The sequence below is a fragment of the Monodon monoceros genome, unplaced genomic scaffold (assembly GCF_005190385.1).
Source record: "Monodon monoceros isolate NGI ecotype Baffin Bay Population unplaced genomic scaffold, NGI_Narwhal_1 Super_Scaffold_20, whole genome shotgun sequence".
Classification (NCBI taxonomy): domain Eukaryota; kingdom Metazoa; phylum Chordata; class Mammalia; order Artiodactyla; family Monodontidae; genus Monodon; species Monodon monoceros.
The window spans coordinates 136,063,493-136,090,668 of NW_021703777.1; the positions used below are offsets into that span (position 1 = coordinate 136,063,493).

The window sequence follows — 27,176 nt, forward strand, 5'->3', positions numbered from 1 at the left end:
CCTCCAGGGAGAGGGCACCGCTGTGGGCTGAAGCCCCAGTTCTGTGCTGTCCTTGATTATGCACAAGCGTGGCTGGGGTCTGTGGCTGGTAAGACCCGCCCCCCAAGGCAGGGCTGACTCCCTGGGGGCCGGACCGCTGGTGTCCCCCCCACCCCGTTCTGGCATCTGGAAAGGGCAGGCCCAGACCCGGTAGGTGCGGGGCCGCGGTGCCTGGAGAAGGCCGCCTGCAGCTAAGCCCGAGGACGCGGGTCAGCCGCGGGCGTCATCACTCAGTCCTGTCTTGGGACAAAGCACTGGGGACCAGAGAGGTTGCCAGGCTTGAGAAAGCTCGCCCAGGAGCCTGCAGGCCTGATGTGCAGGGTATGCGGCACTCCCGTCACTCGGTCCCCCCGCCCGCCTCCTCTGGATCGCCGACCCCGCAAGGGCGAAGGTTTGGGCCCGACTCGCTCACCACTGTGTCCCCAGCAACTCGAACTGTGCCAGGCACGTCGCAGGTGGTCAGCGCACGCGGGCTGTCTAGGGAACGGACGAGAGCTGGACCCCACCCGACTCTATTTGGCAAATATTTCCCTAAATGTTCTTCTGACCTCGACAACCTCGCTCCCAGCGGCGCGGGAACCCGGCGTCCTGGCCGCCCCCCGGCGGCCGTCCGTGGAGGGGCGGGGCCCCTCGCCAGCCGCCGCGTCGGGGCTCTGTCCACTTCAGGGCTGAAGGGGGCGTAGGTCGGCCGAGCCAGCCCACTCCTCTGCTAACGTCATCTTCCGCGGCCCTCGAGATCGGGCCACGGTCGCCGCCATGTTACGTTACGGCGGCCGGCGGCCGGTCCTCGCGCCGCCGCGAATCGTCTCTCCGAGGCCCCGCCTCCTCTGGTGACGTCACAGCCGCTCGCCCTGCGGGCGCCGCCATGTTGAGGGTCCTCGCCGCGGGCGCGTAGGTGTCCTCATAAGATGCCGGCTCGGCAGTGGCCGGCTTTTTCCCCCTCAAGATGGCGTCCATGCGGGAGAGCGACACGGGCCTGTGGCTGCACAACAAGCTGGGGGCCACGGACGAGCTGTGGGCGCCGCCCAGCATCGCGTCCCTGCTCACGGCTGCGGTTATCGACAACATCCGCCTCTGTTTCCACGGCCTCTCGTCGGCCGTGAAGCTCAAGCTGCTGCTCGGGACGCTGCACCTCCCGCGCCGCACGGTGGACGAGGTGAGGCGGGCGGCGGTGCGGACGCGGGGCCGGTCTCCCCCTCGGGGCCGCGCCTACCCGGGACCCGAGACGCCGACCCTAGCGGACCCTCCTCCCCCACTCCCGTTCCCTCACCTCCCCTCCCCCCTCCCGCCCCTCGGACCCTCGTAGTTCGCGGACCCGTTCCCCCTCCTCACCGCCCCCCCGCGGTGGACGCGAGCCCTAGCTGCCCGCCTGCACCTGTCGGAGCCGCGGGCGAGGTGCCCGGACGGGGGGAGGGGGGGTCGGGCTGTCGGGGGCCCGCCTCGGGCTCAGCGCCCACCTCGGTTTTCTTGCTTTCACCTGTCGGGGTACCCACCCGGTTCGGTCACCCTGCGCACTGGGTTCTTGCCACACGCTCGTGTTCTTGCATCGTTCTCATCAGTGGGTCTGTCCGACTTGTTCTCTGCTTGTTTTCCTTAACGGTAAATTGTGTCGCTTTGCGCGCAAAGTAAGTAGTTTTTCAAAATGTTGAGGCGCCGCCGTAGTTGTTTAAACGTTCCCCAACTACTGTCGCAGTGACTGTCCCGTTATTGTAGTTGATAGTTGTTTTTTTTATATATAACGTGTACAAGAGAAACAGAATAAAGTTGTGTCCAGAGACCTCCCCCACCTGTTCCGGATCACAACCCTTGCCCTCTCCCCTCGCTCACTTTGGGAGGTGATCACTTCTCTGCCATTCCTTGTGATTTATCAGTTGTATAGGCGTTTTTCAGCAGTACAGTTTGGTTTTGCCTGGCTTGAACTTAATGTTACGGTATCATATCGTGTGTTTCGCGTGAGTGATGTGGGTGTGTCTGTCTTCTTCGTGTTGACACCTTGACACATTCATCCAACCTGCGGCCCCGCTGTGGTTTAATTTTCACTGCTGACTAGTGTTCCATTCTCTGAGTATGCCTGTGGTTGGGCATCTTTTCATGTGCTTATTCATTATTTGATGTCCTTTTTTGTTAATTGTTCAAGAAAAAATTTTCCCCCGATGTATTTTTTTCATTGCTTTGTAGGAGTTTTATTTATTATTATTTTTTAAACATTTATTTATTGCTGCACTGCACGGCTTGCAGGATCTTAGTTCCCGGACCAGGGATTGAACCCTAGCAGTGGAAACGTGGAGTCCTAACCACTGGACCGCCAGGGAATTCCCGCTTTGTAGGAGTTTTTTAAAAAATAAATTTTGAATAGCAGCCTTTTTTCGAATGTGTATGTTGCAGATTTCTTCCAGTTGTGTCTTGATTTAGCTTTCTCCATGGAGCCTTCAGAGTCACAGAAGCTCTTAGCTGTATCTAAGCAGGTGTACTCTTAGGATATGCTTCCCTGCTGGGGGGCCGAGGGAGGGAACTCCCTGTTGTCTTGTCAGAGATGTCCAGTTTTGCCTTCCGCCTATACAGAGTCTTTCTCCTGTGCAGAGTCCTCCAAGAACCTGGCCTGGGGTGGGTGGAAGTTTGTCTCCCGCATAACCTGTTTATTAACCATACTTGTCCTGAGTTCATGGCCAAAACTTTAAATAAGAAAAAGCCATTTTTGGCCGAAGCCGTGTTGGGATCGAAGCCTGGCCCCAATGCTTGCCCATGAACAGGTCTCAGTAATTAAGGATCTTAAGGGAAGTGAGAGAATGCAGGAACAAAGGAAAAGCGGTTAAGAATGGTAGTTCGGCGATAAAGCAGAGTCCTAGTTCTTCCTCCAGGGATGTAAGTAATAATCTGACACACATCTTTTGAGTTCTGCAAGAGCTAAGACCCCCACCCAGGCGGAGGATGGAATGATGACCTTGAGCCATGTGACTTGCGTCAACCACCAAAGCCCCCTCATGAATATGCATGTACCCTTAGCTTAAAACTTCCTCACTTTTGGCGTTGGGAAAGATCCTGCTGTTCCCCTTACTGGCTGCAAGGAATACATCCTTCCCTCTTTTTGGCTTGGTTGTGTCTTTTGGCTCAACACTCATCAAGAGGTGAACCCGGTTTGGGGGTAACAATTGTAGTAGATGTGAACATGAATGAATATTGAATTTTATCAAATGTTCATAATGTCTATTGACATATAGTTTGCCACATTTACAGAATAGCATTGTGTTTTTTGTTTTTGTTTTTGTTTTTTGGCTGCCTTGGGTCTTCATTGATGGGCGGGCTTTCTCTAGTTGTGGTGAGCAGGGGCTACTCCTTGTTGCGGTGAGCGGGCTTCTCATTGCGGTGGCTTCTCTTGTTGCGGAGCACGGGCTCTAGGCACGCGGGCTTCAGTAGTTGTGGCACGTGGGCTCAGTAGTTGTGGCTCGCAGGCTCTAGAGCACAGGCGCAGTAGTTGTGGCGCACGGGCTTAGGTGCTCCGCGGCACATGGGATCTTCCCACACCAAGGATGGAGCCCGTGTCCCCTGCATTGGCAGGTGGATTCTTAACCACTGCGCCACCAGGGAGGTCCCAGAATAGCATTAGCTGTTAACCAACCTGGCATATCCCTAACTTGGTCATTTTATATGTAGGATTTTGTTGTTCTGGTATTTTGTGTAGGAATCTTGTATCTGTGTTCATGGGTGAGATTAACCTCTAATTTTGCTTTCCCAGACTGTCTTTGTCAGATATTGGTGTTGAAGTTATGCTACCCTTATAAAAGGAGTGGTAATGTATCTTCTATTTTCCTCTTCTTTGGAAAGTTTGTCTAACAATGGAATTATTTCTTTCTAAATGTTTGGTAGAACTTAGTGATAAAGCCATCTGGGGGCCTGGATTTTCTTTGTGGGAACATATTTTAGTGTTGATGCTTGGTTTTATGTTCTTCGTAAGTAAAATTTTCTGGATATTATATATTTTCTAGTGATTTGGCAGTTCCTATTAAAACTTCAAATGTATTAGCATAAAGCAGATAATAACATTCTCTTATCATTTTTTTAAAAATGTTTATTTATTTATTTTGGCTGTGCTGGGTCTTCATTGCAGCTTGCGGACTCTTAGTTGCGGCATGCATGTGGGATCTAGTTCCTTGACCAGGGATTGAACCTGGGCCCCCTGCATTGGGAGTGCAGAGTCTTACCCACTGGACCACCAGGGAGGTCCCACAGGTTATTTTATTTATTTATTCGGTTGCACTGGGAGTTAAGTTGCAGCATTCGGGCTTCTTAGTTGTGGCATGTGAACTCTTAGTTACGGCATGCATGTGGGATCTAGTTCCCTGACCAGGGATCGAACCCAGGGTTCGAACCCTGACCAGGGATCAAACCCAGGCCCCCTGCATTGGGAGCGCGGAGTCTTATCCACTGCGCCACCAGTGAAGTCCTGGTTATTTTCTAATCACTGCATCCTACGAGTTTTGATAGTGTTTTCATTACCAAGTCACAATATTTTGTAATTTCTGTGATGATTTCCTCACTGACCCTTTTGTAATTTAGAAATTTTTCTTAATCTCCATACATTGGAGGGAGGGAGGTTTTAGTTATGTTTTTACTAGTGATTTCTAGCTGGATTGAGTGCTTGTCAGCGAATATAGTCTATATTATTTCAGTCATTTGAAATTTAAGATTTGCTTAATGGCAAAATATATGGTCAGTTTTTGTAAACATTGCAAGTGAGTTTCAGAAGCATTTTTATGATCAAGTTTTGTGATCCATTGCCCAGTATATGTTCATTCGGTCAAATTTGTTTAATCGTGTTGTACAGGTCTACTGTATTCTTACTGATTTAAAAAAATTTATCAGTTAATGAGGGGATGTGTTTATCTCTGTTGTGATTATGGATTTGTCTAGTCCTTATAGTTTTATCAACTTTTGCTTTCTACATTTTGAGGTTATGTTATCAGGTGCACACAAGTTTGGAATTGTTATTGTTGCCTTGTGAACTGAACCATGGATCTTTATCTAGCGGTCTCTATAGTTGGTAATGTTCTGTCTACTTTTGTCCAGCATTGATATAGGTATACCAGCTTTCTTTCACTGATTTTTTAAAATACATAGTTTGTTCTTGGATTCTGTCTGCATTACAAGAAATTATAATGAAGAACTTGCTTAGCTAGGTTGAAAATGAACTAGGCCATTCTGGATAATTTAGTTTTCTGAAAGGCATTTTTAGTATATATTCAGTGTTAAACAACAAAACAAAACAAACTTTCCAAAACATCCCAATTCACTTAGCTATTTTAATTATCTTTCTTTAGGGTCTGATACCTTAGGGGATAACGTTCTGAAGATTAAGCTTTTTTACCTAGGACCATAGATACAGGGGGACTAGATGGCTGCGCTGTGTGTGTTCTGCACTGCATTAGCCAGGGGTCTCCAGAGAAACAACAAACAGGATGCGTGTGTACCTTACGTATACCTATATATAACATATGGGGGGGGAGCGGGGAGAGATGCTGGTTTTTATTGAAAGGAATTGGCTCCCAAAAGCCTCCTGAGAAGTCCCAGGAGCTGCAGCCAGAAAGTGTGAGACCCAGGAGAGCTAAAGTGTAGTTCCAGTCTAAAAAGCCAGCAGGTCGGAGACCCAAGAAGAGCCAGTATTTCATCCAAGTCCCAAGACTGGAAAAGACCGAAGTCTCAGCTCAACAGTCAGGCAGAAGGAGTTCCATCTTACTCAGCCTTTTTGTTCTGTTCAGGTCTTCAGTTGATTTAATGAGGGACGTCCACATTAGGGAGGGCAGTCTGTGCAATTCAGATGTTAATCTCATCCAGAAACATCCTCATAGACACACCAAGAATAACTTTTGACCCCTTGGCCGGGACATATAAAAGTAAACATCGTACACAGCGTCTGCTACAACTTGAGTTTCTTAATGAAATCTCGAAATCAGTTCACTTGTTTTGTGATGTATCTATTTCTCTTAAAAGCTAAGTCAGCAACAGTTCTTAACTAATAGGAGGGAAGAGGAAAAGAGATTTTAATGGTCCAGTATTTTAGTTTATTCAGTGAGGGGTACAGAAGTGATTTAGGGTCCCTGCTCTCAAAGAATTTAGAATTTGGTCCAGGAAGTAAGAATGATGTCAGGAGGCAATGTACATGAGGTGTTTTGCTAACTACAGAGTGTCGTAAAATGTAAATACTGACTTCATAATGTTTTAGCTATATTTGAAAGGGCTTTGAGGAACCTGTAAATGCTGCTACTGAGAAAACCAGTGACCCCTCTTGTCCAGGTCCTTAGCATTGCCATCAAAGGAAGTTTTAGGGAGAGTTTTAGGGCTGCCTGAGGTAACTCTTTAATATGTAAAATTATCCAACTCATGAGACTGCTGTGGGAAGCCTAGGGATTCCAGTGATCAGTGACTGGGATAGCTACATATTTATCACCTGGGGTAACAGATCAGGCCAGCTGCCAAGTGAATAAGAAACAGTGTTTCCCCAAGGACATGTCACAGTTGTGAATCGTCACAGCATGCCCTTTAATCACTATGGCTGCCTTATTCACTGAGAAACTCTGTTGTCTAAAAATCACAGACTTGGGCTTCCCTGGTGGCGCAATGGTTAAGAATCCGCCTGCCAACGCAGGGGACACAGGTTCGAGGCCTGGTCCAGGAAGATCCCACATGCTGCGGAGCAGTTGGGCCCGTGTGCCACAACTACTGAGCCTGCGCTCTAGAGCCCGTGAGCCACAACTACTGAGCCCACGTGCCACAACTACTGAAGCCCATGCGCCTAGAGCCTGTGCTCCGCAACAAGAGAAGCCACCCCTCACCACAACTAGAGAAAGCCCGCGCACAGCAACAAAGACCCAACGCAGCCAAAAATAAATAAATTTTTAAAAAAATGAAAATCACAGACTCTCGGAAACTGCTGTTTAAAGTCATATCAGTAATAGTGAAACATCCCACTTTTGCTTGGAGGATCTAAGACACTTTGACACAAAGAAGCAGCCTCAGTTTCCAGCCCAGGTGCAGAGGCTCGGATAAGGGGTGTGTGAGCATGACACCCACGTCTCTCACTGTTGTTGTTTCTAAGGAAACTGGACCCAGGTCCACCTGACAGTTCTGACACTGACCTTTTACACACAGACTCGCCACTTCATTAGAATTTTACCTAAACTCCACTGTCCCCCAGAGTCAAGTACCTCAGTCATTTCCTTTCTGTGGTCAGGTGCCCATAGTGCCTCTGGCGTGGGACTCCAGTGGTCCCAGCGAGTCAGTAACTTGATGTCAGGCCATAGGATTGCCCCTGAGGGCCTTGGGCCCATTGGCCCAGGACAGTGGCTTCACTCTGTAGTTCTGCAATTTCCTAGGATGTGTTTTGGTGAAAAAATTTTTAAAAATGTATCCTACAGAGTTTGTTGGGCTTCTTGAAATTGTGATTATCGTTCATCTGTTAATTCTTAACAATTTCCTCTATAGACCTTGCCTTGGTCCCAGTTTCTGTTCCCTTTCTCTCTGAATCTCCAGTCAGGTGTGTGGGAGACTTCCCTCTGTTTTCTGTGCAGCCTCTTTGGTATTTTCAAGCCGTTTTTTTTCCTGCCTGTTATGATCTGGGTAGCATCGGACTTATTCCGTCTCTTTCTTATTCTGTTGTTAAACTTATTTACTGATTTCCCTTCAAAGTCTCTTCTGTTTAGCTTCTCTGTTTTATTCCCACATCCTACTCCACTTTCCCCATAGGTGGCAACTTGCCCTCTTCTCCTCTATTACGTGTTTTTTTGTGAGTGTTCTTTAAAAATGTGTATTGTTTTTAGGGACTTTTTTTCATTTGAAGTATAATTGACATAAACATTGAAAGTGTACAGTGTGACATGTGCACACCTGTAAAACCATTACAGTGAAGATAACATTCTCCTCCTGCCTCTTTGTAACCGTCCTGTCCCTCTCCCTGTGCTGAGTAATCACCGATCTCCTTTCTGTCTCCATAGCTTGGTTGGCATTTCCTGGAATGTTATATTAATAGTGCTGTTTTTGTCTGGCTCTCAGCATCCTTATCTTGAGTTCACGCTTGTGTTATGTGTATTAGTAGCTCGTAACTCTTCCTGCCGAGTAGTGTCCCTCTGAATGGACATGTTTACATGTATGGACAGGTCCTTGTGTGGACTGTCGCCGTTTCTCTAGAGGAGACACCTGGGAGAGGATGGGCAGGTCCCCTGCTAGGAGACTGCTGAACTGCTTTCCAGGGTGCTTGTATCATTTCAATATCCCCAGAGGAGTGTGAAGGTCATGGTGGGTTTTTTTAATGCAAACACTCTAATAGGTTTCAGTTTACGTTTCCATGGTGACTAAAGGTGTTGAGGCTCTCTGGTAAAGTGTTTGCTCAGATTGGGGTGGGGGGATGCGTGTATTTTTAATTGATATAAATTCTGTTGTCTTACATATCTCAGTTTTTGTAAACAAAATGTGTTTTTAATATCCACTTGTGTTGCGTTCATCTAACCCTAGGGTTGGCAAACTGAGGCCTGTGACTTGTTTTCTGTACAGTCTGTAAACTAAGAATGTTTTGAGCATTATTAAAGGGTTAGTGAAAAAAGATGAGACAGAGCTGCGTAGCCCCCAGGGCCTGAAATAGTCAGTCTCTGGCCCTTTACAGAAAAGTGTGCCAACTCCTGACCTGCTCAGCTGCAGCCGACTGTTGCCACCCCCATGCATGCCGCCCTCCAGCACTGATAGCAGGCTGCCCGCAGCTCAGCCACAGCAGTCATGCTGTGACACAAAGCTCCTTACCCGTGGGTTGCTGTGAACATTTACTTGGAATCTATGCCCAGGGGTGGGATTGTTGGGACATAGAAGGTATTTGCGTAAGTGGTGGCATTGAGGTGCCCGCACTGTGGGCACCTGTGCCATCTCCCTCACCCCCCAGCACTTGGCCTTGTCCACTTTTCTGCTTTTGCAAATCAGTGGTTGGAAAGTGCTGCGGTGTGTTCATTTGGGTTTTTTTCCAGTTCATTTGAGGTATCTGTGGCTGGGTTTGTTGCCGTCTCAGATTTCCTCTTTGTACGTTGCCCATAAATAACACCTGCCTGTGTTTTATTGGGGTTGCTATCCTCTTGTTGATTTGCGGGGCCTCTTTGTATATTTTAATGTTGAACACTGCTGGTTTTGAACATTACAGATCCATCTGCCTGCTAGACTTCCCATTTGCCCATCACCTTTCCTTTAATGCACAGTAATATGTTTTTGGCTCATGGTTTGTGTTTTGAAGTTTTGTTTAAGAAGTCATTAAACGTGCTGCTTTTGTTTCTCCTCACTTTGTAGCTCTCCTGTTCAGAGATCCATCTCTAATGCCTCAGTACTACACCTCATTTGTGTGGTTGGATGGGGAGAAGGTGTTATTTTTCTCTGTTCTGAGCCCAGGGTTCCCAGCCATGCGTTGAAATGCAAGCCAACTCTCCTTTTCTTGTGGATTTGTGGTGCCATGTGTGTCTCTGTGTGTGATGTTCCAGCAGCCCACGCCAGTCTGCCCTCTTGGCAAGAACTGGAAGCCCCTCACTTACTCTGCATCTGTCTCCCCCCTGAGACCCATAAAAGCTTATTACTACGAGAGTGCTAAAGGCAGGATTCTCACTGATGATTTTATTTAATCTAAAGGCTCAGGCTCCCATAACAAAAATACCATAAACTTGGTGATTTACATAATAGGCATTTATTTTCTTACAATTTTGGATGATGGAAAGAAAGCCCACGATGAACTGTTCGTCTGAGCTGGCTGATTCCGTTTCTTGTGAAGGCCCTCTTCCTGGCTTGCAGATGGCAGCCTTCTGGCTGTGTGCTCTGCCGTGGCAGGAGAGAGCGAGCCCTGCCCTGGGGGCTCTGTTATAAGGACACTAATCCCATTCATCAAGGCCCAGCCCTCACACCTAGTCACCTCCCAAAGATTAGGGTTTCAGCATGTGAACTTGAGGGGGGACACAAACATTCAGCTCATAACAGTGGTCTCTTTTGTCTTTAACCTCCCCTTTTTTTCTCCTCGAACGTTTTTGTAAAATCTTGTCCAGTTGCCTCGTGGTAGTTGTATTAGTTTGCAGTAAAGTACCACAGAGTAGATGTCTTAGAACAACGCAAGTGTGTTGTCTCACAGCTCTGAGTGGCCAGGAGTCAAATCCATGCCTCTCTCCGAACTTCTCGTGGCCTCAGGTGTTCTTTGGCTGGTAGGGGCATTGCTCTAGTGCCGTGACCGGCTTCTCCACAGGAGCCTTCACGTCATCTTCCCTCTGTGTGTGTTCATCTCTGTCCAGATATCCCCTTTTTGTAAGGATGCTAGTTGTGTTGGATTATGACCCATTTGAATGACCTCATTTTAACTCGATGACCTCCATAAAGGCCCTGTCTCCAAATAAGGTCAGATTCTGAGGTCCTGGGGTAAGGACTCCAACAAATCTTGAAGGGGCACAGTTCAGCCTATAGCAGTAGGTTTTTGTGAACACAAGTGAGTTCTCAGTTTCTTTAGTGCTCACCTGTGAGCTTTTTGAGACCAGGTCCTGTGTCTTGTGTGTCTCTGTATCCCTAATACCCCACTTTGCCAGGCCCTTAGTGGAGGGGGCCCCCGTGTCTGTAGGATGGATGAGTTATAGAGATTCACACTAATTGCAAATCTGTCTTGGTGATGCTTCCATACCAGTGCCCACGCTGTAGCTGCATTCTTTTTCCTGCCTCACAGGACCTACTTTATCTACTTGGTCTCCCGTCCCGTTGGTGGACATGCAGCTGTTTCCTGTCTTTTGCTGCAGTGAATTCTCTCAGGTGTGCAAGGTAACTAGAGGATACATTCTTCTTCTTTTTTTTTTTGTAGTTTTTATTTATTTTTATTGAAATATATTAATAATTGACTTAACGGTGTTGTGTTTCAGGGGTACAGCAAAGTGATTCAGTTACACATACACGCATACACGCATACATACATATTCTTTTTCAGGTTCTTTTCCCTTATAGGGTATTACAAAATATTGAGTGTAGTTTCCTGTGCTATACAGTAGGTCCTTGTTGGTTATCTCTTTTATATATAGTAGTGTGTATATTTTAATCCCAAACTCCTAATTTATTTCTCCCTCCCCTGCTTTGGTAACCATAAGTTTGTTTTCTATGTCTGTGGGTCTATTTCTGTTTTGTGTGTAAGTTCATTTGTATCATTTTTCTTAGATTTCACAAATAAATAATATCATACAATATTTGTCTTTTTTTGACTTCACTTAGTATGATAATCTCTGGGTCCATCCATGGCATTATTTCATTGTTTTTATGTCTGAGTAATGTTCCATTGTATATATGTACCGCATCTTCTTTATCCGTTCCTCTGTCGAGGGACACTTAGGCTGCTTCCGTGTCCTGGCTGTTGTAAGTAGTGCTGCAATGAACACTGGGGTGTGTGTACCTTTTAGAATTAGAGTTTTCTCCTTATATATGCCCAGGAGTGGGATTGTAGGATCGTATGGTAGCTCTATTTTTAGTTTTTTTGTGGAATCTCCATACTGTTCTCCATAGTGGCTGCACCAGTTTACATCCCCACCAACAGTGTAGGAGAGGGGTCCCTTTTCTCCACAGCCTCTCCAGCATTTATTACTTGTAGACTTTTTGATGATGGCCGTTCTGACTGGCGTGAGGTGGTACCTCATTGTACTTCTGATTTGCATTTCTCTAATGATTACCGATGTTGAGCATCTTTTCATGTGCCTTTGGGCCGTTTGTATGTCTTCTTTGAAGAAATGTCTATTTAGATCTTCTACCTATTTTTTGATTTGGTTTTTTTTATATTGAGTTTTATGAGCTGTTTGTATATTTTGGAGATTAATCCCTTGTTGGTTGCATCATTTACAAATATTTTCTCCATTTTGTAGGTTGTCTTTTTGTTCATGGTTCCTTTATTTTTGTTTTTGTTCCCATTACTCTAGGAGATGGATCCAAAAATATCTTGCTGTGATTTATGTCAGAAAGTGTTCTGCCTGTGTTTTCCTCCAAGAGTTTTATAGTATCGGGTCTTGCATTTAGATCTCTAATCCAGAGGATAAATTCTAGGAAGTGCTAATTGCTCAGGCAAAAAGCACATACGTCATAAATTGTGATGAGTATCACTAAAATAAAGTTAGTAGAGGGAATTCCCTGGCGGTCCAGTGGTTAGGACTCCATGCTTTCACTGCCGAGGGCGTGGGTTCAATCCTTGGTCGGGGAACTAAGATCCTGCAAGCTGCGCCGTGCGGCCAAAAATTTAAAAGAATAAATAAAATAAACTTAGTAGAGGTTATGCCCATTGAAGTTCTTGTCAGTGTGTGGTCGCCTGCTCCCTGGGAGGTGTTCTCGCTCCTGCCAGACGCTGTTCCGAGTGCTGAATCCCCAGATGACTGCGAGCCACTGCTGCTAACGCACCCCCAGGCTGTCCTGGGAGTGCTGACAGATTCGGGGTTTGGCCTGAGATGGTTGGACTCAGGAGCGTGTGCCACAAAGCCCTTCGCCATCATGCCCGTCCTCCCAGGCGGGCCAGCAGGGGCCACCCCGCTCCGCCCTGCCCATCCCTGAAGTGGGAATTGTATCTCCTCCTACGTTTATTTTGCATTTCTCTTATGTTGAATGAGGCTGAGCATCCTTTGCATTTTTTAAAGTTTTAAATCATTTTTCTAGTGGTAAACTTTTAAAAAATTGACATGTAAGATCAATCTCTATATATGTGTGTTTGTTCTTTATATATATAGACATCTATAAAATATACACACTCATATGTATGTGTGCATTTTTTTTTTTAATTGCCTGTGATAGGAGTTGCAAAGTATTTTTTTCACCCAGTTTGCCATTTCTCTTGATTTAATTTAGGGAATTTGGAGCTTTTTGGTGGTTTTCCATGGGAAAAATACTTAAGTAGTAAAATTCAAATTCATGTCTTTTATGGCTCCTTGGTTTAGAATCATAACTACAGAAGGCTTCTTCCTTAGCAGTCATACAAAAGAAAGACTTCTATGGTTTCTCCTTGTGCTTTTACAGTCTCATTTCTCAAATTGAAATCTGATCCATTTGAAGTTTATCTGGGAATAAAGTGAGAGGTAAGGAACGTATTTAATCATGTGGCATTTGTAATTTTAATGTCTGGTAAAATCGATCTTTCTCTTGTTACCTTAAAAAATTTTTTTTTCTTATTTTTGTTTATTGCTTTTCTCATAGGAAGTTTAGAATCAGATTGTCCAGTTCTGTGAAGAAAATATTTCTGCAACTTGAGTGGGGTCACCCTAGACTTACAGATTACTGAGAGAAAGTGTCTGTCTTTATGGTATTGAAAGCACCATACATCTTGTCATCCATTCAAGCATTTTGGGGGGCTCCTTGTCATTGTAATGCATTCTTAGAGATTTAGTGACGTCTTAAGTCTATTTTGAGGTATGGTCTTTTTATTGATTTTGTTACCTCTTGTTGTCTTGCTGTGTCTTGAGCTCATTTCTCTGCTTTATGTCCTTAGTTTAGAGAGTTTAAAAATTCATGGCGCTCCACCTGGTCATAAACATCGTGTGCTCAGTAGAGGCGTGTCTAGCGGTTATTGGTGTTTTCTGTCCTGTCCTCTTTCCGTTTGACTCTTGGTTCCTTGTCTGCTGGTTCCTCCACTATTGTGACTCCTCTGGACTGAAGCACATGCTTCCTGGCCCAGCTTTTACAGGAGCTCCGTGTCAGGGAGGGCCAGAGCCGTGTTCCAGGTGACAAGGACCATCCCTTGGTCACAGGCCTGTCCTTGCCGGCCCACTGCCAGGCTGCCCCCTCCAGAGACAGCTCAGCTGTGATTCCTGGGCACCCGGACTTCTTACATCTGGGAACATGGTGCCCAACCAGGGCCAGGGACACTTCCGCCTCCAGGCAGGAGCCCAGGTGTGACGCCAACTTTGGAGACGTCTGCAGCCTTTGGCTAAGCTTGCCTTATGGCCCCCTGTTTTTTTCCTCATACAGTTTCTCAAACTGAGATATTCGCATAGGATTCATTCTTTTAAAGTGTACAAATCCGTGGTTATGGTACATCACGGTGCTGTGCAGTCATTGCCACTACCTGACACCAGAACGTTTTCGTCTCTCTGAGAAGGAAACCCCTAGCTCACTGGCAGTCACTCCCTGTCCCCACCCCAGCCCCAGGACCACCGTCCCACCTCCCAGGCCTGTGGGTGACCTGTCCTGGACGTTTCACACGCACAGAGCCATCCGGCGTGTGCTCTCTCAGGTCTGGCTTCTTTCACAGAGCTTCATGTTTTCACGGTTCACCACATTGTCACGTCGTGTGTCTTTTTATTGCCAAATAATGTTTCGTTGTATAGATAAACCACATTTTGGTCATCCATTCATCAGATGATGGCCTTGGAGTTGCTTCCACTTTTGGGTTGTTACAAATACAGCCAGCCATTCACGTGTGAGTTTTTGGGTAGACATACGTTTTCAGTTCTTTTGGGTCTGTACCTGGGAGTGGAGTTGTTAGCTCACGTGGTTATCTGTTTGTCATTTTTCTTTTAAATTTTGGCTGCGCGGCCTTGTGGATCTCAGTTCCTCGACCAGGGGTTGAACCCGTGCCTCAGCTGTGCAAGCACAGAGTCCTAACCACTAGACCACCAGGGAGCTGCCTGTTTGTCTTTCTGGGGAAGTGCCAGATGGTTTCTCTAATGGCCGCACCATCTTACAGCCTGCGCCCTGCCCCAGGCAGCGTCAGAGGGCTCCAGGTCCCCTGCCCCTTGGCCCTCTCTGCAGTTCTGGGCTGGGGCGTGGGAGGTAGCTCCTCCTGCTGGGCCACCTCAGTTCCATTTGCAGGCTCCCCTCTCCCCATCACCTGGGCGTCCCCTCACGCGCAGTGTGTGTGTGTCTCTCGTTCCTAACGCTTTGGGGTGACTGCCGAGGGCGCAGCCTGCCGTCTGTGTGGAGCTACTTAGTTTGGGACTTAGGTATGAGGGGGGGCTTCTTTGTTATGTTTTTTATATAACTTTAGTTTGCCAGGGACACGTTTTCACTCTTTAACTCATAGTAAGTGACAGATAAAATTGTTTTTCATTTCGTGCCTTTTGTTTTTGTTTTTGCGGTACACCGGCCTCTCACTGTTGGCCTTTTGTTTTTAATGTAGGAAAGAGTTGATAGCTCAGCTAAATACAAGGGGGAAGGTGGTAGACGGGCTCATTCTTCTAAAACATCAAAAAAGCCCCCAGCACAAATGTTAAAAAATAAATAAGCGTTTACCATTTTTGCCACACGTCAAAAGAACTTATTTCCATGTATTTCAAGAGACAGCCTTTTAGAGTTGGGTCAGCTGGCACCCGGCCCTGTGCTTGGCCAAGGGGAGGCGCCCAGCCTCAGGCGGGAATGCCAGAGCCTTGACGCTTCGACCTCGGCTGCGCGTGCGCCTGGGGGGATGCGGGGCTCAGCCAGGCATTCTGTCTGGACCACCGCCGGAGGCGGGCCGGGGCTTCCGGGGCAGGTGAGGGGATCCTGATTCCTGAGGGTGGTGGGAAGCTGGGCATGAGGGTTAAGCCAGAGCCTGAGGGGATGGATGTGTCAGCGCAGGCGAGGGGGAGCTGCCAGGTGAGGGGTGACAGGTGGACCAGGAGCTTGGGTGGGAGAGGGCAGGTGTGAGGGGGGCCGTGTTCAGGCTTGGGCCCGCGTCTGGGCCTTAAGCAGCGGTGACCGCGGGCCGCTGTGGCCACTTGCACCTGTGGGAGGAAGCGGCACCTCGAGCGCAGCAGACACGCCGGCCACGGCCTGTCCCCGGGAGCCAGGTCCTCGGGGGGGACCGGCCTCCTGCGGGCTCTCCTCTGTCACGTGAGCCCGTCACATGGCCATGGGGCGTGCGGGGACTTGCCCCTGTTCTCCCAGCGGCCTTCCGTACCCAGTCCCTTCCCAGCCGCCGCAGGTGCCGAGCCGCGGCGTTGGCCTGCCCACCCCGGTGCTCCCCACACCCCAGACGCCCCAGTGGCAGGTTCCCCAGTAGGGGGCGGGAACGGCCCCCCCCCCCCCCCCCCGTCCTGGGCGGCCCTTCTGTTTGCCGGGCCGCTGCACCGGGCGGCGGTGGGGAGATGCGCGGGCAGCCGGCGAGGTGTGGGCATGCGGCGGAGGAGGGGGGGGGGGGTGGCTCTCCTGAGGGCGGGGCCGGCATGGGGGCGGTGGCTGAAGAGGCTGGGCCCCGCCCCGTGCGCGCAGAAGCTCCGGCGGGCTTGAAGGGGGCTCCTTCCCGTGTCTGAACGAGCAAAGGTGCGCCCCGCAGGCCTGAGCCAGGGGTGGCCGGGTGGGGTCGGCGACAAGGACTGCCATCTCTCCTCTCCCGGCAGATGAAGGGTGCCCTCACAGAGATCATCCAGCTCGCCACCCTGGACTCGGACCCCTGGGTTCTCATGGTGGCCGACATTCTGAAGTCCTTTCCTGACACCGGATCTCTTAACCTTGACCTCGAAGAGCAGAATCCCAACGTTCAAGATATTTTAGGAGAACTTAGAGAAAAGGGTAGGTTGGGTGTGTTTGCTTTACGCTGGGTGGAGGGAGATGGGTCGTCCTTTAAAACCCTCTTTTGTAACATGAGTTTGACTTCGAGAGTGTCGCATGCTGTGCTGTGTGGTGCTGGCTGTATCCGTGCACCCCTGCCCCAGGCGCTGCTGGCTGGCTTCTGGCCAGTCTTTGACAGGAGCAGCCCAGAGGCTCCCTCCTCACTGTACGTGCTTTATCTTTCACATTCACGCACCCCTCTCCGCACTCAGCTCCATGAGGGCACGGGCTCTGCCCACTCAGAGCCTAGAACATTCCCTGGCACGGAGTAGATGCTCATAACTGTGTGTTGGAAATATCAGCAGTTTACTTGTCTGGAACACGGACTGAAAACCACTTAGAACACGCAAAGATGGGAAGGTCAGTTCCTCCCTGAATTCCTCTCCTAGTCTGGAGAATTGGAACTGCAGCCCTTTAAAGATGGAACCTGTGCCCCTGCGGTCCCGCAGGGGCGGTGGCCTGGCCGTCCCCAGGGGTGGCTGCCAGTGCCTCTTCTTAACTGCGAGATGATCGCTCTTACTCTGTAGGCTTTCGCTTGTCTTGTAACTGCCCACAAGCTACATGGATGCTTCCAGAGCGCTGGAACGCAAACCCAAGATGTTTCTGTCCTGGTGATTAGCTTGATGAGGGTCCAGACAGGTCCACGCCCTCCTGGGTGTCCTCTCTCTGGTGGGAGGGGCCTGCTCTGTCTTCTGCCCAGGGGCTTCTGCCCCGCGTGCCTCCCGGGGGCAGGAAGAACAGCGGTGGCACTGGTGTCTGCTCCCCACCCAGGGCCTTCTCCCGAGCTCTAACTGCCTGGTAAACCCACAGACCTGGGGAACGTGCCTGGGTGCTTCTTGTGAGGGCCAGGATTCAGAGGGTCCAGGAGAAACCATCCGTGGGGGCCGTGGGGACTGAGGGGGAACCCAGGATGGCCACGGGCTTCCCCTTCCTACAGTGCTTGCTCTAGGGGTGCACAGAGCCCCTTCCTACGGCGCTTGCTCTAGGGGTGCACAGAGCCCCTTCCAAACGTAGCTGATGGATATCTGTGGTGGGGCCCGGGTGCTTCTGCCTTTAAAAAGCTCCACAGGGATTCTGCTGAGCCCTCCTGTCCTGTCCTTGACCTTTGGCCCAGGTTGGTGGCCTTGACTGCTGGCCTTTGGCAGGCAGGCAGTGGATACTTGTTTTCTGTTTTGAGATCGAAGCAGAAGCTCCACTGCTATAAACAGGAAACTGTGCGTTTTCATATTCGTGGTGAAAATTGGGCCTGTGTAAGGGAAATGCACCTCCTAACATGTTGGTTCTCGAACGAGCAGTGAACGAGTGTGAGGCGTCGGCCATGCTCCCGCTGGAGTGCCAGTACTTGAATAAAAACGCCCTGACGACCCTCGCTGGGCCCCTCACTCCCCCAGTGAAACATTTTCAGTTGAAAAGGAAGCCGAAGAGTGCCACGCTGAGGGCCGAGCTCCTGCAGAAATGTGAGTCCCGCTGTCGGCACGTGGGTGTGGGGCGGGTGCGCCTGGCCTAGGGGGCACTGGGACTCAGTGCCCGCTGTTGGCATGCGGGTCTGGGGGCGGGTGCGCCTGGCCTAGGGCGCGCTGGGACTCAGTGCCCGCTGTCGGCACGCGGGTCTGGGGGCGGGTGTGCCTGGCCTAGGGTGCACTGGGACTCGTCGGGACCCTCCTCAGCGGGGGCTGCCTTGCCCGGCCTGGAAGGTCCAGCAGATTTGGGAAAACTGACTGCTGAGCAAATCATGCTTTTGTTCTATGTCTGTAGTTTTTATTTTTAGATTTCTTTTAGGTTTTATGGTAGTTGACTGTCTTTTAAAGACAGAGTTCTACGTAGTTTTTTTTTTATTAGAAATTTATTGATTGCTACGCTAAACTGTGTGTTCTAAAAGTCTACTTTAGAAACTTCCGAATTTTCAGGTTAAAGTATTTGTAATCTTTGTTCCAAAAATGAAATCTCTACCACCTGAGCCACACGGGTGATGAGACAGGCAGCCGGAAGAGGTTGGCGAGGCTGGGCCCTAGCTCCTGCAGCCCTGCCTGCCGCGTTCTCACACATGATCTCAATTGGACTTTAAAGATGTTTGGTCATTTTATTCATGTTTTTTTAAGTAGTGGTTTCTAAAATGTACATGGAAGATACTTGCTCGGAAAAAGGCCAGGAAATGGATTCCTTTGACTGGTAGCAGAACTTTTATTGCAAGTGGTTATGGTGTTGGTATTAATAACCCGTATAAATGCCCTGTTTTCAAAGAACCCCAATAAAAACACAGCAGCCATCGTGACCCTCGGTTCCGGATGGACAGCGTCCTGGGGTCAGCCCTGCGCTGTGGCTTCATGGAGCTGGCAGTGCGCGGCCCGGGCCCCCAGCCCCCCACGGCAGAACCTGGTGCCGGGTGGGCGTGGGGCTCCGTCCCTCCCCGAGCTTGTTTCCTGCCTCGCGTTGATGCTTCTGTGAAGGGAAGGGTGAGGTTGTGCCAGGCGACCACCCACCAGTGAGGACGCTTCATCGGGGCCCCTCCCGCACCCCACCCCAGGAGGTGCAGCCGCCAGGGCCCTACTTGCTGCAGGTGTAGTTCTCTACACCAGGCGTCCCCAACCCCGGGGCCACGGACCGGTACCGCGGGCTGTTAGGAGCCGGGCTGCGCAGCAGGAGGTGAGCGGCGGGCAAAGGAGCGAGCGAAGCTTCATCCGCCGCTCCCCGCCGCTCGCGTTACCTCCTGAACCATCCCCCGCCAACCCCAGTACGAGGAAAAATTGTCTTCCACGAAACCGAAACCGGTCCCTGGTGCCAAAAAGGTTGGGGACCGCTGCCCTACACAGAAAGCATAGTTGTAAGTTTGAAAGCAGACAAGCGAGCGTTTGTGCTCCAATCCTTACAACTCGACCTTCTTTGTAAATCCCGCGGATGGAGGCGCTGTCATCGGTGGGCGCTGACGCAGGCCACCTTGTCTTACAGCCACCGAGACCGCCCAGCAGCTGAAGAGGAGTGCGGGGGTGCCCTTCCATGCCAAGGGCCGGGGGCTGCTGCGGAAGATGGACACCACCAGTAAGGCCGGGCCGCTGCGGGGTCGGAGGGGAGGGCTCGCCCTTCCTCGGGGGCACAGTCGTTGAACTTCGACCTGACTGGGCCACGGGCCCTGCGGTGCTGCCGGCTCTGTTGTGTGAAATGAGGGGGGCTCTTCCGCTTATGGAGGGTCCGGAAGGCTCCGCCTGAGATGAGGAAGGACCGGGATTGGAGGGAGATGCTCAGTCTCAGTTCTCGCTCGTCCTTATGGCCGTGGAGGGCATGGGCCGCCGCCTCCGCCCCAGGTCCTGCCGCCTGCGGCCCCGTGCCCGCCCCAGATTCTCCGTGGGGCGAGGGCTCTGCAAGCTCGAGGCTGACCGGGCCGCCGTCGTGTCGTCGGGTCTGCGCCCTCGTCCCTCCCTCGGGGCCGGAGGGCACCTCTTGCTCCCTGCCCACCCCACACTGCCCAGGCCCAGGGCCGACCGGACAGGGCAGGTGGGTCGGTGAGAGCAGCAGCCAGGCTGCCACGGGAGCCTGAGGGGGCCCGTGGGGGTCCTCCCTGCGGGGCCCACAGCCCACAGCACTCAGGTGGGAGCTGCCGTCTTGGTGTCGGCCGACTCGGCACTGTGGTGGGGGTGGGGGGCCCGGCCCCGTCTCCTCAGGGCCGGCTGTTGCCCCAGGTGGCCCTGGAAGTGCATCAGGTTGACATGGGGCCCTCACTGTAATGTCCCTGCCTGCCCCCCACGTGCCAGTCCCCCTGACAAAGCTCCCCTCACCTTCCTTTCCACACTCCGGCCGGGCGCCCCGACCCAGCGTGCCCACGGTGTGGTTCAGGGGTGCTTCCTGCTTCCCTGCCCTGTCCCATTGGCCGTGCCAAGGGGCCACCTGTGCACCGGGCCTGGGACGCCGTACATGATCTTGGTGTGAGTCAGCCCTGGTGTCTGCTCGCTGAGCACTGGGGCGGGTCCCAGTGGCAGGAATGGGGAGGCACTGGATGCCTGGGGAAGGGGCCAGGCCCCCTTCAGAAGGAGCCGTTCCTCATGTGTCAGGTGCCTTCCCCTTGAGAGAGATGAGGAACCGGGCCCAGGGGAAGAGGGAGGGTGATTCTGGCTGCAGCGTGGGGCCTCTAGCCTGTAACACATCTGTTAACCCCGAGGTGCAAGAAAGAAATGGAAGCTGAGAGTCCTGTCTGTGGTGATAAAGGACTCGGTGTGTTACGGTCGATGGATGCAGGTGTGGCGTCTCTGTTGGTTTGGCAACTTGGGCAGAGACGTCAGTTTGGCTGTGGTGTCGCTGATTGCCACGGCGTGCTTTTCTGGGCAGGCTGACCCGATGCCCCGGTGCTTGGGCACAGGGAGGTGCCCCTGGCACCTGCCCTCGCGGAGGCGCAGCACTTCCGGGGGAGCACTTGGCAGGCCGGCAGGGGCAGCTCTGGCGGAGACGGGCAAGCGGAATACGCAGCGGTGGCGGAGTAGCCGCTCTGCGAGGCCCCCTGACGGCCCATCCTCTCCGCAGCCCCGCTCAAAGGCATCCCGAAGCAGGCGCCCTTCCGAAGCCCCACCGCCCCCAGCGTCTTCAGCCCCGCGGGGAACCGCACTGCCATCCCGCCGTCGAGGACGCCCCTGCGGAAGGAGAGGGGCGTGAAGGTGGGCGTGTCCCCTGGCAGCCCCGCCCGCACGGGACCAGCCGCGCTCCTTCCGTGGGGCTGAGGGTGGGCTTCTGTCTGTGTTGGCAGCTCCTCGACATCTCCGAGCTGGATATGGTCGGGGCCGGCCGGGAGGCCAAGAGGAGGAGGAAGACCCTGGGTGCGTATTGGGGCCTGTCCGCCCGCGGAGGCCCTGGTCTCTCGTCTGCCAAGACCGAGACCGCCTCCGGCTGGAGAGGGGCGAGCCTGCGGGGCAGACCTGTCCTCAGAGTCACCGCCGCCCCGGGCCGGGAGGGCCGCCGCCCGGGGCGCTGAGGCCTGTGCTCTGCCCGCAGACGCGGAGGCGGTGGAGAAGCCAGCCAAGGAAGAGACGGTCGTGGAGAACGCCACCCCCGACTACGCGGCCGGCCTGGTGTCCACACAGGTAAGGGCTGCAGGGCCGCGGGCGGCCGGAGCACGTGCCCCCATTCCCAGCGTTAGCCGCGGAGGCACGTCCCGTGGGAGCACACGCGTGGATGCACACGTATGTACGTGGACACACGCAGAAGAGGTGGCGCCGGCGGGGAGCTGGCGTGCCCGCGGGCCCAGGTTTGGATAGCGCCACGCGCTCAGGGCTCCTCGGCATCCCCTGTCCCGCAGGGGTGGTAGGGCGGCCTTGCGGGAGGCCCCTCGCTGCCGGTGCGGCCTGCCTGGAGGGGCTGGGCAGCCAGGCGCCGTGTGTCACGTCGGTCATTTCTGGGTGGTGGGAAACTTCTCATTGCAGAGCTGTGTTTTCTTACTTTATTGAAAGGAGTGTCTTCCTTTTCTCATACGCTTTTGTGGTTTAAAAAAAAAAATTTCTTCTTACCTCAAAGATGGCTGGTTTGGGAGGGTCCCTAACCAAACAGGGACAGCCTCGCCCCACCCCGCGCCCTCCCAACAAGGCAGCTCCAGGATGGGGGCGGCGGCAGGGCCGGACGCTTGGGGTCCAGCACTGCTGAGCACGGGGCCCCTGGCCTGGAGCAGTCTCCATCCCTGGGGACAGCAGTGCCCCCGGTCCTGCTCCCGGGGGTGGGGGCCCTCCTGTGGGGCTGGAGGTTCGGGTTCACGCTGGGCCGAGACGCTGAGGCCCACAGAGGAGCCGGCTCCATCCAGGACTGGGAGAGGCTCACGCTGAGCCCCCGGGCTGCTTTTGAGAGGAACCATGGTCTCTGTCTTCTAGAAACTCGGGTCTCTGAACAACGAGCCTGCACTGCCGTCCACGAGCTACCTGCCGGCTACACCCAGTGTGGTCCCTGCCTCATCCTACATCCCCAGCTCCGAGGCCCCGCCAGGTGAGCGGGCACCCAGAGCGGGCAGCACCCACCAGGCAGGGAGCAGCATTTTCCCAGGACTCGCCCACGTGGTGCTTCCTTGGGTGTCAGGACCTCTGCTGGTGCCGCCGGGGCCGGAAGACCCTCCTGCCCAGCACGAGCTTCGAGAAGTAAACCCAGGGGTTTCAGCTGCTTTGCCCTTCACGGGGCCAGACAGGCAGCGCCCCTTGTGCGGTGCCAGGTGTGAGGCCCAGTTTGTGAGCGGGAGGGGGGCTGCTGAGGTTACAGTGCCTCAGGGTCCGGGGTCCTCACATAGCCCTACAGTTTGAGAAAGAAGGCGCGGAAGGAAAGGTAGAGGGGGATCCGTGGGTTCTGCTCCGAGGCGTTTGCTCCCCGGGCTCAGCGTCGCCTGCCCGGGGGGGAGCTTGGCCTCGGGGAGAGGGTGGCCAGAGAGGGCCTGGGGGTCAGGCAGGCTTGCTGGGCTCCAGGAAGCAGCCCTCCGTCCCCTCGCTAGCACCCAGGAGCCCACGAGCGCCTGGACGTCTTACCTGCTGGTCTCAGAAGGCCTGAGCCCTCTGGCTCCCGGCTGGGGCTCTCGGGGGCGTGTGCCCCGTGCCCAGAGGCGCCGCCCAGGGCTCGCACCCCAGCTGTGGGCAGGAGGGCCCAGGCACTTCTCTCGGAGGTGGGGTCCCTGGCCCTGCCGGCCGCCCCCCAGGCCTCGCTCTGCTTGCAGCCCCGCCTGCCCGGGAAGCCAGCCTGCAGGCCAGCCGGCCCCCCGAGGAGCCCAGCGCCCCCAGCCCCGCGCTGCCGGCACAGTTCAAGCAGAGGGCGCCCCTGTACAACAGTGGCCTCAGCCCTGCAGCGCCCACACCTGCGGCGCCCACCTCGCCCCTGACGCCCACCACGCCCCCGGCCATCGCCCCTGCCACCCAGACGCCTCCGGTGGCCATGGTGGCCCCCCAGGCCCAGGCCCAGCCCCCCGCCCAGCAGCAGCCCAAGAAGAACCTGTCGCTCACGGTAGGTGTGTGGGGCGGGGGCGGGGGTGGGGGTGGGGTGGGGGGTGTGTGTGCGGCCCCGCCCGCAGCAGGGGCGCCGGCAGGGCCCAGCACCCAGCCCTGCTCCTCCACCGCAGAGAGAGCAGATGTTTGCCGCGCAGGAGATGTTCAAGACGGCCAACAAGGTCACACGGCCCGAGAAGGCCCTCATCCTGGGCTTCATGGCTGGCTCCCGAGGTGGGTCCGCGGCCGGCCCTGGGGGGTGGGGGGGCCCGGGTCCTGCGGGGGTTGGGGGATGCCCCCGCGCCCCCAGGCCCCCACCCAGCGGCCCCTGCCCCCCTCAGAGAACCCGTGCCAGGAGCAGGGCGACGTGATCCAGATCAAGCTGAGCGAGCACACGGAGGACCTGCCCAAGTCGGACGGCCAGGGCAGCACCACCATGCTGGTGGACACGGTCTTCGAGATGAACTACGCCACGGGCCAGTGGACGCGCTTCAAGAAGTACAAGCCCATGGCCAACACGTCCTAGGGCCGCCGCCGTGCCAGCGAGGCCCAGCCCACTTGAGCTTTGGGTTCAGTTTCTCTGGGGTGTTTTGGACTTATTTTCTAAATTTTAATATGGGTCCCTTTTGTGTGATTTAAGACACTTTTTTGCATTCAGTGTTACAGTTCTGAATGTTAAACTTAGCCCCGAAAGGTGTAACTTCCTAATCTTGGCACCAGCTCTGCCTGTTAGACTTCCGTCTTTTCTCATTTTTTCTTCGGTCCCACTGACCGCGAGAGAGGGCCTTTCTTGCTCGTGCATCCCTCTCCCCGCCCACGCGGCTGAGGGACCAAAGGTGGCGCCTGGTGTGTCTGAGAACGGGGCGGGGACGGCCGCCAGTGCCCAGGGATGGGGGATGCCAGGACACGCTCACCACCCACACAGGTTTTGTATTTGTCTTTTGTACCGTTGTGAGCATTTAAGACCAGTCCTTGGGTACCTGTTTTCATTGTAAAAACTACCTAATTAAAGTTTTAGCTTTTCTAAAGAAAAAGCACCAGAGCTGTGTTTCCAGCCAGCTCGACCTCTCTGCTCTGGGGCCCCAGCCCCTCTCTGGGGTGGGTGACGTTGGGGTCAGCCCAAGGGTCACTCCTGGATGATGCGGGCGTGGGGAGCACGTCAAAGAGGCCTGGGGCTCAACCACCTCCGGGGCTGAGAAGAGTCTGCAGCTTCCTCTCCCGACTCTGTCACCTTTAACGGGGGTTTGGGAACCAAATTATAACAGGAAAAAAAGCCTTTTCCCCAAATCAGAACGACACGCACTGTCTGCGATACTTGTTGTGCTTCCAAGGCCGCGTTGGCCTCCCCAGATGTCAGGGGACTGCGCCAGACGCTCCAGAGTGACAGACAACTCAAAGTGACTGGCAGCGGGACTCCCCTGGTGCTTCCACTGCAGGGGGCGTAGGTGCCGTCCCTGGTCGGGGAACTAAGATCCCGCATGCGGCACAGCGCGACCAAAAAAAAAAGAAAGAAAGAAAAGGGACTGGGGGAATGGAAGAGAGACCCAAACTTCAAAATGCAATTCCACATAAAGAAAAAAGCCTTTAAAATTTTTAATACAAAAATACTCATACACAATCTTCCAAACACAACTTCCGACCTTAAATCCTATTATTTCCCCGCAACCAGCAATTCTCAAATCTACATTTCAGTATCTTCCCCCAGAAGTGAATTTCAAGTTTTTTAAGTCTGTCAAAATTGGCTGTAGCACCTGGTACACCCCCCCAAAGGCGGAGCCTGGCCGCGTTCCGTGCGACGCTGAGACACCAGTAGGCACGTTGAGGTTTCTGTTTAATTTCACATCTCAACAGGGTGCGGTGGACACGACGCCCGCGGACACAGCACTTTACTCACTCATCAAACGCTCCATGTCTCGCAGGATCGAGAGTTCGGCAACTGACAGTCGTCTGTGTGTGTTACCTTTCGTAAAAACAGGCCTATCTTTTCTTATTCCTGGACATACGGCAGTTCTAGAAGATGGCGCCGCACACACTGCAGTTTATGTGTCAAGGGAAACACTGGGAAGGCGCCGGGGCGCAGACCTGAGGGTGAGGCAGGGGGTCCCGAGCATTCTCGGAGGACGGTACCCGGGCGGGGGCGCCAGGCGGCCTCCCCGTGGTGCTCGTAGCTTATCGCCCGCTTTGGACATGCGCCCACGACCCCCACGGAGAGAAGCGTCCCCGTGTCCAGAGGCCCGCGCTGGCGTCGACACGACACACGAGGGGTCCTGGTCAGCTCCTGATGCTGAGGAATCCTGAGGTGTTTGGGCGGTTTTCATTGTGTTTCTGCTTCACATTAACGACGAAGGGCTGAAGCTGACGTTCAGGAAAGACCGACTCCCCCGAAGCAAGCTCCCCTCAGACTCGGAGCAAAGGCCTCGGCCCCGTCGGGAAGGCCCCTCCAAGCCCCACTGCTCCTCCAATGCCTTGTGCTCAGATCCATAAACTGGTTTTCTGGAGATTCTCAGAGTTAGTGTTATTTGCTCATTAGTTTAACAGTTTTTGGAAAGAGGGCAACCATATCTAAAATAAGTTTTCCAGTATTTCCTTCAGAAAGGTTATAAAAGAATTTGGAAGTAATATCAAAGTGACTCAAAAATCACACAAAATTTTTACTACTGTCAAATACAAAAATAAGTTAATCTGCTCCCCAAAGTGCACTGCAAAACCAATTCTGATGTTCTGACTTAGGCAGAAGTCCCTCACCGGCAGGAAAGGGCGAGTGACGTCAGCCCACACCGAGGCCCCTGGCTCTGAAGGGCGGGGCTGCGCCCGCGGCCACTGTGCTGGCACCAGGCCTCGGCGCCCCTCGTGCCCAGCCCCAGAGCGCGCAGGCGCCAGGTTCAGGGCCTAAGGAGCATGAATCTACGTCAATCCAGTATTTTCTTAAAAGACCATTTGAGAGAAACAAGAGTTCTGAACTGAAATACCCCACGGCCCCTGCGTCTCACCGAGCAGGCGCGTTTCCAGAGAGAACCGAGCCGCCTGTGGAAGCACCAGCTGAGGACACGGCTTGTTTTTCCTTTGGTCCTACGTCACTTGCCCCAGGGTCACCAGAAGAGGGCCAGCAGGACGGCCTCGGTCAGCCGACTCTCCTAGTCCGTGCCTGGGGAGGCCCGGGCGCCTCGCACCTGGAGCAGGTGCTTCCCCAGGGGTCGCGGTCCGGCCGAGACCGCCCGCCCCCCCGCCCCCCACAGCTCGCGTCGCAGGACCCCGGAGCAGTAGTGAACTTGGGTCCAAGTGTTGGTATATCCTGCAGTTCTCCGAGGCGAAAACGGTAAGAGAGAGACAAACAGGAGACCTCCGTGGCAGTTTTCAAGAACAGCTGTGTAAACTTTTCTGCAGAGGAGACGTTCTCCTCAGGTTATTTTAAGAAAAGGCTAGAAAAAAGCACCTGCTGCTGAGCGCCCCCTTCCCTCCCACCGCGAGTGGAGACAGGCAGGCACACGGGCTCCTGGCAGGGCGCTCCCGGCAGGGCGCTCCCAGCGTCCCGGGGTCCATGGGAACGCTGTGCTTCGCAGAAGCTTCTCCCTGCGTGGGGCTAACGGTCCATGGAAATCTCCCGGCCGGGCTGTTCCAAGGCTGGGTGCCCACGCCCAGCAGGCCGGCCCGAGTCCCAGGACAAGCGCTCCTCCG

The 27,176-nt window shown here is 53.4% G+C and overlaps 1 protein-coding gene across 1 annotated transcript; it reads left to right on the plus strand.

Moving 5' to 3' along the window:
• The first annotated feature begins 828 nt into the window (after window positions 1-828).
• Window positions 829-26,509, plus strand: NELFA (negative elongation factor complex member A). Its single transcript, XM_029235953.1, has 11 exons — window positions 829-1,195; window positions 16,362-16,533; window positions 17,868-18,029; window positions 19,519-19,608; window positions 21,082-21,212; window positions 21,302-21,371; window positions 21,547-21,635; window positions 22,413-22,524; window positions 23,237-23,520; window positions 23,636-23,735; window positions 23,843-26,509. Exons 1-11 carry the CDS (start codon window positions 986-988, stop codon window positions 24,025-24,027), a joined length of 1,605 nt encoding a protein of 534 aa, XP_029091786.1. The 5' UTR covers window positions 829-985; the 3' UTR covers window positions 24,028-26,509.
• Window positions 26,510-27,176: the final 667 nt, after the last annotated feature.

Excerpts from the sequence above, each read along its gene's own strand:
- NELFA (XM_029235953.1), top strand. The coding sequence starts at position 986 with ATGGCGTCCATGCGGGAGAGCGACACGGGCCTGTGGCTGCACAACAAG. Across the intron at positions 18,030-19,518 it reads GGCCGAGCTCCTGCAGAAAT|CCACCGAGACCGCCCAGCAG; the intron begins GTGAGTCCCGCT and ends CTTGTCTTACAG. Across the intron at positions 23,521-23,635 it reads AGAAGAACCTGTCGCTCACG|AGAGAGCAGATGTTTGCCGC; the intron begins GTAGGTGTGTGG and ends CCTCCACCGCAG.